The sequence below is a fragment of the Xenopus laevis genome, chromosome 8S, assembly GCF_017654675.1.
Source record: "Xenopus laevis strain J_2021 chromosome 8S, Xenopus_laevis_v10.1, whole genome shotgun sequence".
Lineage (NCBI taxonomy): Eukaryota > Metazoa > Chordata > Amphibia > Anura > Pipidae > Xenopus > Xenopus laevis.
The window spans coordinates 15,810,588-15,825,438 of record NC_054386.1 but is presented as its reverse complement, the minus strand read 5'-3'; the positions used below and the strand labels follow the sequence as shown (position 1 = coordinate 15,825,438).

The 14,851-nt window shown below is 37.4% G+C and overlaps 1 protein-coding gene across 1 annotated transcript in view; it reads left to right on the top strand.

Moving 5' to 3' along the window:
- Positions 1 to 13,109, top strand: part of cdkl1.S (cyclin dependent kinase like 1 S homeolog) — a 36,302-nt gene extending 23,193 nt beyond the window's left edge. The window contains exons 5-10 of the mRNA XM_018232369.2: positions 1,244 to 1,334; positions 3,305 to 3,505; positions 3,622 to 3,704; positions 6,058 to 6,114; positions 6,961 to 7,116; positions 12,393 to 13,109. Of these exons, the coding sequence (XP_018087858.1) occupies positions 1,244 to 1,334; positions 3,305 to 3,505; positions 3,622 to 3,704; positions 6,058 to 6,114; positions 6,961 to 7,116; positions 12,393 to 12,500 (696 nt within the window). The 3' untranslated portion in view covers positions 12,501 to 13,109. The remainder of the gene's footprint in view (positions 1 to 1,243; positions 1,335 to 3,304; positions 3,506 to 3,621; positions 3,705 to 6,057; positions 6,115 to 6,960; positions 7,117 to 12,392) is intronic.
- Positions 13,110 to 14,851: the final 1,742 nt, after the last annotated feature.

Sequence of the window (14,851 nt, the reverse complement as noted above, 5' to 3'; positions counted from 1 at the left end):
CAGAACATTACTTATACTTCTCAATCAGGCCCCTTTATATCACCATTCACTGAAGGCAATGAAACCCTGTGCTGTTTTATATTTTAGAAATTAATTTCATGGACATGTTTCAAGAGCACTACCACTGCATAGCCCCCTTTGTGTTTGTTTGGTGGGCCCTTAGCTTTTATTTTTAGGGCTGAAGCAGACTTGTGTTTGTTTAGTTATGAAACATGTTCACAAATCAGAATGCGATGAGGAGATCCCTGGGTGGGTAATCCTGCAATCTAAAGTTTCACATTTTTGTATGTTATTATTGTTACTAACTTGAAATGGATTGAAAGTGTAGCATGCAGTATACGACTTTACCGTTATGACAGTTGAATAAGAATCATTTTCTTTGTCTGGAAACAGAACTAGATATTACCCTGCTTGTCTGTATATTCAGCAATTTGTTAATACCCTGTTGCAATATGCCTTATATAAAATATTGCAGGTGATTAAGGGCTACAGTAGGGTTGCCACCTTTGTTGATGGCTAAACCCGAACAAAGGGGGTGGGGCAGATAGCATTGGGGGTGGAACAGTGATGTTCGGGTGGGCATGATGACATCAGAGATGATGTCATGGAGTTATGATGCTTGGTCAGGGTTATTGCATCCCTTATATGCAACTGGCTGGATTTCTGTCCAGTTTTCACAATATTTTAAATGGGACAGAATGTTTTGAACGGATAACTTGAGACGTCCAGTTGAAACCCACACGGCTGGAAACCCTACATCTATCTATTCTGCCCGATAAATAAGACCAATCCTTTAACTACAGGTATGGGATCTATTATACAGAAAGTAATTATCCAGAAAGCTTTGAAATGCTCATTTAGAAAAATCAATTTCTTATTTTTGATTGATTTGCTTATTTCTGTTTCTGTAATAAAAAGAAATGGACTGCAGCTGATAATAACTAAGCCATGTCAAGGTGAGTTTCTTGGTATTTAATTGGTTTTCATATATTGGCCAGATTATTGTTCGGGGTTTCAGAAGGCTGAAAACCGAACAGAAACTTGAGACCCAAACAGGCCTTAGAAAAACCGAACAGGTGGCAACCCTAGGCTACAGGTATCTGGCACATAGCTATACAAAGCAGGCTTTATATTCTTGCTGGAATAATTACAAACTCTTGGTAATATATTTAAAGGACACTTTGCTAATCCAAATTGTAAGTCTGAGCATTTTATTGAGTTGACTGCTGTTATGTTTTGCCAGTGTATTCACCGTGATGTCAAGCCAGAGAATATCCTTATCACCAGGCATTCTGTTATTAAGTTGTGTGACTTCGGCTTTGCCAGGATACTGAGTGAGTAGTGCTATAAGTATGGTAATATAATTCCAAGTCAATCATTCTGCCTAAAACAGCATGGATATGCCATTTCATTAGCAATCTGCCCACACGCTGCTACATCAGATCATCGCATTTGGCGAACCAAGTTTTTGTGAAGCCAGGACACTTTCACCAGTAAATCATCAGTTAGAAGTACAACAGCCCCAAACCTCAAACTTGGGAGTGCTTTTCTCTTTAACTAAAAGTCCAGATTATAGAAGAAGCTCTTTACTGTCAATAAAAATAGAACCACATGGCATGAGGATGTCTGACAAGCTTCATGTGGCCCAGCATGCTTAAAGGAGAACTAAAGCTCAGCTAAAGAAGGATAGAAATGTTGTACATGACCTTTTGGGCTTCTATCCCAGTCCAAGGCAACTACAGCCCTTTTGCAGTAAAGATCTGTGCCTCTAAAGGTGCCTCTGTAGCTCTCCATCTTGTTTTCTGCTGATTCACTGCACATGCTCTGTGCTGCTGTCACTTACTGATCTTAGGGTCCGACCCGCAAGACACATCCAAGTCGTTGCAGCGCACTCCAAAGTCAAAAAGATCGCTCAGATAGATTATCAGTTAAAAGATCATCCTTTATTGATTTACATCAGGTTAAAAAAGAAATGCTAGCTCATGGTCTGATGCCTTTCGTAACTATGTACTTCATCAGAGACCTCGTAACTATGTACTTCATCAGAGACCTCGTAACTATGTACTTCATCAGAGACTCCGACCCGCAAGATACTGAATATATATATAACATAAATGTCACAATATAAAGCTAAGGCTGATTCGTAAATAATTAGTGATACATGGCAGCTCAGAAACCAGCTCCAGAATTTAATAATCAGCCCTTTAGCATAATTTTATATTACAGACAAACCTCATTTTATGCTTGATGATTTATGACGAAGCTTAGTTCTCAATATCTGCTCAAGGCGCACTGAGCAAGTGAGTGTCCAGACTCTCCTAACAAAATCCAAGATGAGAAACTTCTGTGACAACTTTGAAGGCCTGGATCATTACTACTATAGAGATGCTGAACCTTTAGGCTGGTTCAATAAGTTCACTATATAATATAATATATAATATAATATTTCTAGCCATATTCGTTCTTAGAGTTTAGTTCTGCTTTAATCATAACAGTATGGGGCACATTTACTAAGGGTCGAATATCGAGGATTAATAAACCCTCAAATTCGACCCTCGAAGTAAAATCCTACGAATTCGAATATCGAATTCGAAGGATTTACCGCAAATCCTACGATCGAACGATCGAAGGATTTTAATCATGTGACTTGTGCCTGCACTTTAGGAGAGAAATGCTTTCTGGCAGGCTGCTGTTTTTCCTTCTTAATGTAACTGAATGTGTCTCAGTGGGACATGGATTTTTACTATTGAGTGTTGTTCTCAGATCTACCAGGCAGCTGTTATCTTGTGTTAGGGAGCTGCTGTCTGGTTACCTTCACATTGTTCTTTTGTTTGGCTGCTGGGGGAGGGGAGGGGGTGATATCACTCCAACTTGCAGTACAGCAGTAAAGAGTGATTCAAGTTTATCAGAGCACAAGTCACATGACTTGGGGCAGCTGGGAAATTGACAATATGTCTAGCCCCATGTCAGATTTCAAAATTGAATATAAAAAAATCTATTTGCTCTTTTGAGAATTGGATTTCAGTGCAGAATTCTGCTGGAGCAGCACTATTAACTGATTCATTTTGGAAATTTTTTTTTCCCCATGACAGTATCCCTTTAAGCTGGGTTGAAAAATGACCAAAGTCTATCAAGTTCAGCCCCTCCATGTTGGTGCTTTGTAATTAAATGTATTATTGTTATTATTATTATATCAATGATAATTTTGTCCCCAAAATGTTAATCTTTTCAGTTTTAAAGAATACACCAATATATTGTAGCATTCTCCTTATTAACTAGCATTATTATGACCTTAATTCTGCAGCTGGACCTAGTGACTATTATACAGACTATGTGGCCACCAGATGGTATCGTGCACCAGAACTGCTGGTTGGAGACACACAATACGGCCCCCCCGTGGATGTGTGGGCGATTGGCTGCGTATTTGCAGAACTTCTATCAGGAATGCCACTGTGGCCTGGGAAGTCAGATGTCGATCAGCTGTATTTAATAAGGAAAACTCAGGGTTTGTAAGATAACAGATTTTACATTAAAAAAACGATGGGCCCTGGTTCTATCGGCATATTTTACATTAAAGGGATTACACACCTTCAAATTAACTATTCTTTTTTTGTTATTTAGGTGATCTAATAGCCAGACATCAGCAAGTGTTTAGCACAAACCAGTTCTTCAGTGGGGTCAGCATCCCTGATCCAGAAAATATGGTAAGGAAACAATTAGCAAGTGTTCAGGTGGCCATACATGGGCAGATTTGCAGCTTATCTTCTAGCCGTATGGAGCCCACCGACAAGCCTGCCAGCTAATATTGGGAACTTATCAATTGTGCAGGTCTAAAAACCCCATTGGACATGGAGCGCATCAGCACTTCTGAGCATGTGCTGTGTAATGACATGCTTTTCAAAGGCATGAGAATATTTTATGTAATTACAACTTTTTAAAAATCTGAGCATTCCTTCTGTATTCACAAGATTATCACGAGCATGCACTAATTACATGTTTCTCAAATTGTCTGGTATTCTCCCTGTTAAAAACGTTCTCCAAGGTGTTGGCACATTTCTGCTGGTCACACATTTCAAGCAATTACAAGACTCACAAAGAGCTAGACATGCTCTCTGTGTGCTACAGAAAAGCTCACAATTCTTCTTAAATAGATAAGCATGTATCCTGTATGCATTGTTTTTCCAAAAAGCTGGCAATTTCTTGCTTCTTGAATGCTGGCCATGCTACCTCTTAATAAAGGTTTCCCCAAGATGTTGGGCATGTTATATATATAATATGACATGCCTTAATACCATCATACCATTCACCATATACAATAATATGCTGTAGATATGCTCTTTGCAATAATATTCAAAGATTTGGACATGTACTCTGCATTACTTGAGTTAAAGGCTGGAATAAAGGGTAAATAAAAGAGGCATGTGCCTAGGGAGCAAGGATTGGGGGGGGGGTAGTTGAGTCTAGTAGCTGAGCGAAAAATTAGTTTCTGAGTGCAGGTGGGAAGAGATTGGGTCAGTTGTGCGAAGTGAAGCTGAGTGTACTTGTTCCTTTCCAAAAACAACTCTCAACAACTATATTCTCCTAAAGACAAGCACATGCTTTCTGCAATTTTATTCCAAAAAGTTGTGTATGCTGTCTTCGATGACTTCTGTGCTTCCTAAAGATTTAGGCATGCTCTCCGGAACTTTATTCACCCAAACATTTTTTCCTATAGATTTCCAAGTAACAGGATCTCTGTTAGCAATATTACAAATGAGTGCCAAGGCATATAGTATATAGCTACAGTATAACTCTAATATCACCATTTTTGCACAATTAAGCTAATTTAGCCCCACTTCTGGCATTACAGCACCTAGTATCTACTACTATGTATGAATCTTAATATGTCCTTCTTTTTTTTTAAAGGGGACCCGTCACCCAAAAAAATTATTGAAAATCCTATTTTATCAAATTAGTCAACCAAAATGAACTTTAATTACACTATATAAATTATTTGAATCTTGTTTCCTTCAGTCTGGGAATTCAAAATGATAGCAAGCAGGCAGGAGCCATTTTGTGGACACTGTTTTTAAGGAAAGCCTTGTATCATCTCAGAATCTTTGTTTGTGCACCAGAATGGGGGACCCACTGTCCATTTCCATGCACCGGCTAAACAATTAAATGTTAAAGAGAACGGGGGAATGTGGAGAGAGCAGTGACATCTAGGAAGTGCTGAATGGAAAGTGAAAGTAATTGCCTGCCCAGCCTCTATGCCCATGGCATAGAGGAGGGGCAGACAATATTTGATTGACAGCTGAGATGTTTAAATGAGCTTACAACAGTTATGAATGCTTTAATAAAAAATAGAAATTGGATTTCATGTTTAATTTGAAAAGGACTTTTATTATACAGATTTTTGTGTCTGGGTAACAGGTCCACTTTAACAGCAGGACATAGAAGCAAAATGAGGAAATTTACTTCTTAGGCAGCTGTAAAGAAAACACAGAACAGGAATAATGGGATAAAATCTGCTGGCTTTTTTTTGCAAATTAAAAGTAAGACTGAGGGGGTTATTTATCAAAGTCTGAATTTATCTCAATATTTTCTGCTATGAACTCTGATCAAATCTGCTCTGGTTTTTATTCATATTTATTATTACATTTTCCCGAACATTTTCTTTGTGGGAAATAAATCAGATTTTAAAGTTTTTCTCTGATTTTTTCATCCGATTTTCAAAATTTTTTTCAGAATTTTCACCCAAAAACATCCGAAAACTTCGGGGTACTGCATGAATCCCAGCACACATCAAAAAATCTTTGGGACTTCTCCCATTGACTTATATGCAACCTCGACAGGTCTGAGATGCCAGATTTCAGATTTGGACTTTTCTATCCTCGGGTTTTAATAAATTCTGAAAAATTTGTGATTTTTTAAAAGTCCAATTTTATTAAAAAAAAATCACAAATTTTTCGTTATTTTTGCATTCAGAGTTTAGTAAATAACCCCCTAAATGTTTCATAATTATTGTGATTCTTCTTTAAAAACAAATAATAAAATATACTTTTTGTTTATCTGCAGGAACCTCTGGAATCACGATTCCCAAACATTTCAGCGCAAGCATTGGGACTCATGAAGGTAATACTTTAATCACATAGAGGGGCAGATTTATCAAGGGTCGAAGTGAATTCGAGGGAATTTTTGAAGTAAAAAAATTCAAATTCAATGTAATTTTTTGGATACTTCAGCCATCGAAGAGCATACTACGACTTCGAATTTACTTCGACTTCGATTCGAAGTAAAAATCGTTTGACTATTCGACCATTCGATAATTGAAGAAAAAAACTTCGACTTCAATACTTCGCCAACTTAAACCTGCCGAAGTGCTATGTTAGCCTATGGGGACCTGCCAGAGCATTTTTCGAAGTTTTTGGGTTTCGAAGGAAAATCGTACGATAAAATCGTTTAAATCGTACGATTCGAAGTACGATCGGAGTACTATGATCGGAATACGATCGTACGATGAATAAAATCCTCCGACTTCGAATGAGAATGTTGAAGGATTCTATTCGATGGTCGAATTTCGAAGTATTTTCCACTTGATAAATCTGCCCCTTAATGTTGCAGTACAAAGAGTGGGGGAGAGGGTTGCACTAGAGTCAAATAGTAATACTAATAAGGACTTAATAACATGTACATCTTTTTTTAAAAGCTATGTTTTATTGATTTTATAAACAATAAACACGAAAACAGAGTTGTTAGGCGTTCTTTATAGTGCACTTAAGACAGCAGAATAACATGTTAGAGTAGCATTGTTTGGTATATGGAGGAACTTAATAGTTTATAAGCCTATCTCTGATTGAGATCATGAAATCATATGCCGTGGCAGTGGTTATCATTTTTATTTTTAATAACTAAAAAATTAAAAAGCACCTAGGTCTTGGGATTTTAATTACCCTATTGTATTTGTCTTTGCTATGACAGGGCTGTCTGCACATGGATCCTGCTGAAAGGCTGACATGCCAGCAGCTGCTCGATCATCCATATTTTGATAGCATTCAGGATGAAGGCGATGGGGTGAAAGATTCAGAAAGAGTGAGTCGGAAACCGTTGAGGCTGCACAGAAAGTATTTTCCTGGGGTAGGTTTATTCATTGCTGAAATGAATGGCATTTTGCCATTCTTTTTTTTTTCAAAAGTAATTTTTATTGGTTTTAAGAAAAGTGAAAAGAAAAAATTACAAGGTACATGTATAAACATTGGATACAAGGTACAAATGTTTATAAAAGCTTAAGTAATTGCAAGGTTCCACACAATCTCAGAATCAGTTGTAACATACTAATTGCTATACAAAGAATCAGCTATCTAAACAGGGTTATTACAGGGTTATTACGTATCCTATTCAACCAATATTTCCAATGGCCATACACTTTTGCATAGTTTCCCAAATTTTTCTGATACATAATTTCCATCCACGCTTGAGTATCAACTCTGTTTATAACCTCCTGGATCTGTGGATCTTGCACTCCTTTCCAGTTCTTGGCTATTGTATATCTTGCGGCTGTTAAGATGTGAGAAACAACCACGTTACTACCATACGGTAGAGATTCCATATTTAAATTAAGCAGCGCCAGATCTGGACTGAGTTCAACCATTTGTGGAAATATTGACCGAATAAGATCCGATACTTTAATCCAGAAGCCTTCTATTTTTGTACACGTCCACCACATATGCATGGTATCAGCGTTTTGGCCACACTTCCTCCAGCAAGGCTAGAGTTTACATCATCAATTTTTGCCAGTTGTATTGGGGTTAGATACCATCTCAACAAAATTTTCCTGCTAATTTCAATATGATTAATACACTTGGTAGCTCTACCTGGCCACTTCAATGCAGCCTCCCATTGTTCAGGTGAATATTCCCTATTTAAGTCTTTTTCCCATTTCAAAAAAGAGCTTTGGTATTAGTTTGTGTCGTAGTCAGTAATTTGTAACATAAAGATATTCCTCGAAATTTCCCACTTTCCGCATTTAAATAAACCTGAAAGGTACTTATTGCCTCCTCAGTTTTTGTTAAAAATGGGTAAATGATATGTCTCAGTTGCAGGTATAGGAAGAAATTATGTTTATTGACCATAAATGTATCTCTAATTTGTTGGAAAGGCCATAGACCACTGTCATCTGAAATATCACCAATTGTCAAGATGCCTTTAGCTTTCCACTCTAGTAGTTCAAGCGACGGCACAAGTGCAAATACGGAGTCAATAGTTATATTTCTAAAATTATGTTTCCACCAGTGATTTTGTTTTGTTATTTCTCGCCATATTTGACACAAGTAAGTAGTTGTTGACAATGCTTGGAAAGTACATTCTGGTCTTATAGCTATAGCTCTTAAAGCGTTATTAACTGTGGTACCCTTTAAGGTGGAATTTTCTATATCTAACCAAAGTTTTTGGGTATCATTTTTCCAGCACGCTTTACTAAATTCTAGAGCTGTTGCTTTCATATATGCTTCCAGATTAGGCACACCCATACCCCCCTGAAAAACAGGTCTATACATCTGATCCTTATTTATTCTAGGCCTTTTACCTTTCCATATTAACTCTTGGAATAGCTCTTGTAGCTTTTTAAGTATATCAGTGGGAATTTTTAAGGGAATAGTCCTCATTAAATATAGTACCTTTGGGAGCAGCATCATTTTAACTATATTTATCCGTGCTATCCATGAAAATTCAGTTTTATTATAGAATTGAGCTTCAATTTTTAAACTATTGTACAATTTACTATAGTTTATCTCCATCATTTGTGCTACTGGGAAGGTCAATTGTATACCTAAATAAGTGACTGAATTTTTGCTCCATTTGTAAGGACATAGGCTTCGTATAGTTGAGACAATGCTCTCAATAACCCCCATATTTAAAATCATACATTTCCCTTAATTTATTTTGTAATAAGAAATTTGAGAAAAGGTATCTAGGACATTTTGTACAGCTTGTAAGGACCTTACAGGATTCGCAATAATTAACAAAACATCGTCTGAAAATAGACTAATTTTATGGGAAATTGCACCTACTTGGATACCCTCAATATCATTATGCTCTCTTATTATAGCTGCTAAGGGTTCCATGACTAAAGCAAATATTAATGGTGAAAGAGGGCATCCTTGCCGAGTTCCATTAGTTATTTTAAATTCTTTTGATAAAAAACCAGATGACAAAACTCTAGCTGAGGGACAAGAATAAAGTGCCATAATTGCATTTAGAATAAGGCCATGGAACCCCAACTTCTGCAATAAGCTATATAAATAACCCCAGTGGACCCGGTCGAATGCCTTTTCGGCATCTAATGAAAGGAGAATCGCATTTTGCCATTCTTGATCTAATGTACTCATTGATGGAGTTTCTAGATAACATAAAAATAAATGAAAGAGCAAAACTAACCCATATGTGTGTTACATGTTTATGTTATGCTGCTATGCACTGCAATTGTGACAAAGTTGCTTTTTATACACATTTTTTCATGCAGTCCTATGAAGCTTTAATGGAAGTGCTGCTGTACTGTTCACCTAAAGATATTTGCCTAGAGCAAAGCTGCGTCATTTGGTGCTGCACCAAGTAGGACATGTACCTATAGAAGCCCTGACAACATTATGATGGTTCAGAGTTTAAAGTAGATCACCATATTTTTTCACAAGGGATAACAGAGTTCCAAGAAGAAAACCATATATTTAAAATGTTTACATTGAGGAATATAATGCATTGTTTTACATAGGCTTACAGATATAGTTTCACTCTACTTTATTACTTCTGGTATATCTTACCAAGTACAGTTAGTTCAGAATGATAGCAGTCTGACATCACTAACCTGATCAACCATTGTTTTTGGAAGAAATTATATTTCTACATGGCAAATAATTTACTAGTAATTAAAGTAGAGTAATAGAAAACCAACAGTCATGACATGAATCTGTGTAACTGAATCATTAATTGAGGCTTGTTCCAAATAATAGCAGTGTTCAAAATAATAAAAGCTTGTTCCAAATAATAGCAGTGTGGAGTTCAATCAGTGAGGGTTTTTATTCCGTGAAAAAACAGGTGTCAATTACAGCCCTTATATAAGCAAGGAAGGCAGCAAATGTTGTGCATTTTTTTTTTCTGAAAATGGAGTAAAATGGATTGTTCAGAAGAACAGTGTACTTTGGAGAGGGGAAAACATGTAAAGAAGTGCAGAAAATAATAGACTGCTCAGCTAAAATGATCTTAAATGCTTTAAAATGGCAACCAAAACCTGAAAGAAAACTGAAAACTACCATTCGAATGGATAGAAGAATATCCAAAATGGCAAAGACTCAGCCAATGATCAGCTCCAGGAAGATCAAAGAACGGTGTAAAGTTACCTGTGAGTAATGTTACAATTAGAAGATGCCTATGTGAGCAAAGCAAGAAGCTCCCCACAAAGTCCCAAAAAACATGTGCTGAAGAGCTTACAATTTGCCAAAGAACACATTGACTGGCCTAAAGAGAAATGGTGCAATATTTTGTGGACTTATGAAAGCAAGATTGTTCTTTTTGGGTCTAGGAGCGGCAGACGGTTTGTCAGACGACCCCCAAACACTGAATTCAAGTCATAGTACAGTACAGGATGCTTTTCATACTATCCAGTTGGGCCTATTTATCGCATAGCAGGTTTCAATACATCAAAATACTTGAAGAGTTCATGTTGCCTTATGCCGAAGAGGAAATGCCCTTGAAATGGGGGTTTCAACAAGACAACGACCCCAAACACACCAGTAAACAAGCAACTTATTGGTTCTAGACCAACAAGATAGGATAGAAACATAAAAAATGCTGTTTCTCAGGCCAAATCAAGAAATTCAGAAGAATTGTGGAATGTAACAGGTGCCAGAAGTTGGTGGACTCCATGTAACACAGATGTGCAGCAGTTCTCAGAAACACTGGTTATACAACTAAATATTAGTTCCGTGATTCAGAGGAAAGCAAAATCTTGAAACATTTTTCAGTTTATACAGTGAATATTTGAGTTTGGAAACAATAATGCAGACTAGGGATGCACTGAACTCACTATATTGGATTCGGCCGAACCCCGGAATCCTTCATGAGAGATTAGTCTGAATACTGAATCCGAATTTGCATATGCAAATTAGGGTGGGAAGGGGACATTTTTTTTACTTCCTTGTTTTGTGACAAAAAGTCACGTGATTTCCCTCCCCATCCCTAATTTGCATATGCAAATTAGGATTCGGATTTGGTTCGGCCTGGCAGCAGGATTTGGCCGAATGCGAATCCTGCTGAAAAAGGCAGAATCCTGGCCGATTCCTGAACTGAATCCTGGATTCGGTGCATCCCTAATGCAGACACTGCTATTTATTTTTTTTTGGAACACCCTAATATTCCCTTTTCCCACTTTCTGTAAAGAAATAACAACACAACATTTTTCTTCATGTTTTGATTTGGAATATGATGTGCAGTGTTCTCATGTATTTGTGTATATGGAAAGAAAATCTGTTATAAGGATTTTGAGCTTTATTCACTTTTTTTTAAACACACTTTTGGCACGATCCGACATGCTGCTCAAAAGTCAAGTCAGATGCTCCCTTATTCCGAACACAATTGTGTATTACAGCCACAACACAGAAAAAGACATTGATTTCACCTTAAAGGGATACTGTCATGGGAAATTTTTTTTTAAAATGAATCAGTTAATAGTGCTGCTCCAGCAGAATTCTGCACTGAAATCCATATCTCAAAAGAGCAAATAGATTTTTTTATATTCAATTTTGAAATCTGACATGGGGGGGACATATTGTCAATTTCCCAGCTGCCCCAAGTCATGTGACTTGTGCTCTGATAAACTTCGATCACTCTTTACTGCTGTACTGCAAGTTGAGTGATATCACCCCCTCCCTTTTCCCCCCCCCAGCAGCCAAACAAAAGAACAATGGGAAGGTAACCAGATAACAGCTCCCTAACACAAGATAACAGCTGCCTGGTAGAACAACACTCAATAGTAAAACCCATGTCTCACTGAGACACATTCAGTTACATTGAGAAGGAAAAACAGCAGCCTGCCAGAAAGCATTTCTCTCCTAAAGTGCAGGCACAAGTCACATGACCAGGGGCAGCTGGGAAATTGACAAAATGTCTAGCCCCATGTCAGATTTCAAAATTGAATATAAAAAAATCTATTTGCTCTTTTGAGAAATGGATTTCAGTGCAGAATTCTGCTGGATCAGCACTATTAACCGATTAATTTTGAACCAAACAATGTTGCAAAGTGTTATTTTACCTTTAATGAATTATAGACAAGATTTTTTTTTCTAATAGAAGGCTTGTACAAATCAAATCTGTACCATTTACAGAGGACTAACTAAATCCCTGTTTTGTTTCTTTATCTCCAGCTCCAGCAACTTCCGCAATTAACAAGCAGTAATATTTTACCCGCTTTAGAGAACAAGAAGTGCTACGGTAACACCAGAAAATTCAACTACCGTTTCCCTAACATCTAAGAACTGGTAGAAAGGGACTCCTTACATATTTATTGTCCTCAGAGCAATGCGGCAGCAACCTGTTAACACGCTGCTCAAACACGCTGCAAACATTTCAAATAGTTATACATGTAAAAAACATGATATATTTTCTCCTCTAGATGATATTATGTATCTGCCGCTTCAGGAAATAGAGTATGCAATGATTGACTTTTTTGTATCAAAGTATATTCTGTTTTCAATTACTTTTTTTGCAACAATTTTTTTGTATCAATTTTCTCTGGGACTAACACTTCACATTGAACTCTATGCACTAATATGCTACTATGTCACAGAGCGACATCTAGTGGAGAAAATATATAATGTTTTTGCCATGTATAACTACAGTATTTGAAATGTTTGTACCAATTACATCAATAAGTAATCTAGTACATCATTTTGGCTTCTTTTTTGAAGGGGGTTGTGTGTGTATATATATATATATATATATATATATATCACAATTTTGTCACTTGCACCTTATCCTTGATAAAGGCCCCAACAAGGGCCGAAACTTTGGACACACAAGTGATGACTCAATAAAATCGTATGGAAAATAACTGGAGTGCTGGTCCACTTTACATATTAAAAAAAAAAAAAAAAATTATATATATATATATATATATATATATATATATATATATATAGAATGACAATTTAACTGTCAAATGTACAAAACCATTGTATTCATGTAATGGATTTAGGCTTTTGTGAAAGTGACATTCTTTTAACACCAGTTTAACTCCTGTAATATTTCTTACTCCAGTTTCAGTTTACTACACAAACAAACTGGTCTTAACCCAATATGCCCACTAACGGCTGAGCGATATCGGGTGGATCCAATCGTTCGGCCCTAGGACCGAACAATCAGATTACAATGCTACGAATGGGCGCAGACCGGTGGCATGATTGCATCAACTAGCCGATGCAGTCCTTAAATCTGCCCGTGTATGGCCACCTTAATTTACTTTGTTACCATGATACTTACAGTAATTAGAGTTTGTATTTCATTGCAAGTCAGTATGGACCATTTACCAGCAAATTAGTGGTAATTACACTTTTGCTTTCATTGTTCTACCTGCTAATCACCAATTCACTGTCTATACAGATTTCAACCACTAGGTCCCCTGTAGAACCCTCTTTACCAACTGTATCAACACAAATGATAAAAAAGTGACCTGTTCCCCTTTGTACCTGAAGACCATGTGCAGAGCTGCAGAATTGGGCTGAATTCTAATTCTAGGCAGAAATCACTGACCAGTAGCATGTCCACTGGAGCTCGTCTGGTTCTGGCTACAGCTGCACATGATTCTGGTTGCCAATCAACATAGTGCAGCCTGGGCCTGTAAATGGTGTGGCCAAACACAATTTCCACTATAAAATGAAGAACCTGGACACTTTTTTTGTAGTTGCATTGATGAGGTAGGGAAGGGTGTGAGGAGACTGTAGAGTAGTCATAGATACTTAGTTCTTGTTAGTTCTAAGGCTAGTTCTTAAAGCAATATGAGCCAAGCTGTTTGCATTTTGCACTGGATTTCTCTGTGTTCCACTGCATGGCAACACAAGTGTTCATTTCAACCTGCCCTGGGCATATATACACCTATGGGAGCGTTAAAGGGCAAAAAGTTTTGTTAGTATCTATAATTCGAGGGATTTCTTAATAACCTTCTACTTGCTTTTAATTACCATCAAATAGTAACAGCAGCATTCCTAATTCTACTTAAAGAACCTGTAAATCAAGAATTTACAAGAATCACGTAGGCACGCTTACACAGGCAGAACTTACTTTCACCTGCTTGGATTGGCACTGTAATGGTTAAACTGAGTTAAGGAGATGAGACTAGGAATAAATATAGGAGCAGACAGCTAGAGCAGAGTTTCTATGGGAATCAGCAATGTTGTGTCTTAAGATGGTCATAGACGCAAAGATCCGATCGTTCGAATCCTCATATGATCGGACTTCCCCATCTCCCGACCTGCCACTAACCTTCACTTTAAATAAAGTAGTAAAAGAACAGATCAGCCGATGTTCTGCCCCTGACAGCAATCGTACAAAAGTTATGTCCCACAAAGCTGGTGACAGTCTCCCACTGAAAATCGTCCGATTGGCAATACAAGCAGAGAAATTATCGGGGATTCGTATGATCTGATCTTTGCGTCTATGGCCAGCTTTAATTGGCTGTTAGACTGGAGGGTGTGTTTAGTAATCTGAGCTGAGAAGAACTGAGCATGTGCAATAGCCAACAGCCACAGTTAATTCCCGGGGGAGAGGACTCAGTCATTTAGAGGACGATAAGTGAATGCTGCAGCCTTGCTATTAATCTTTGAACAAC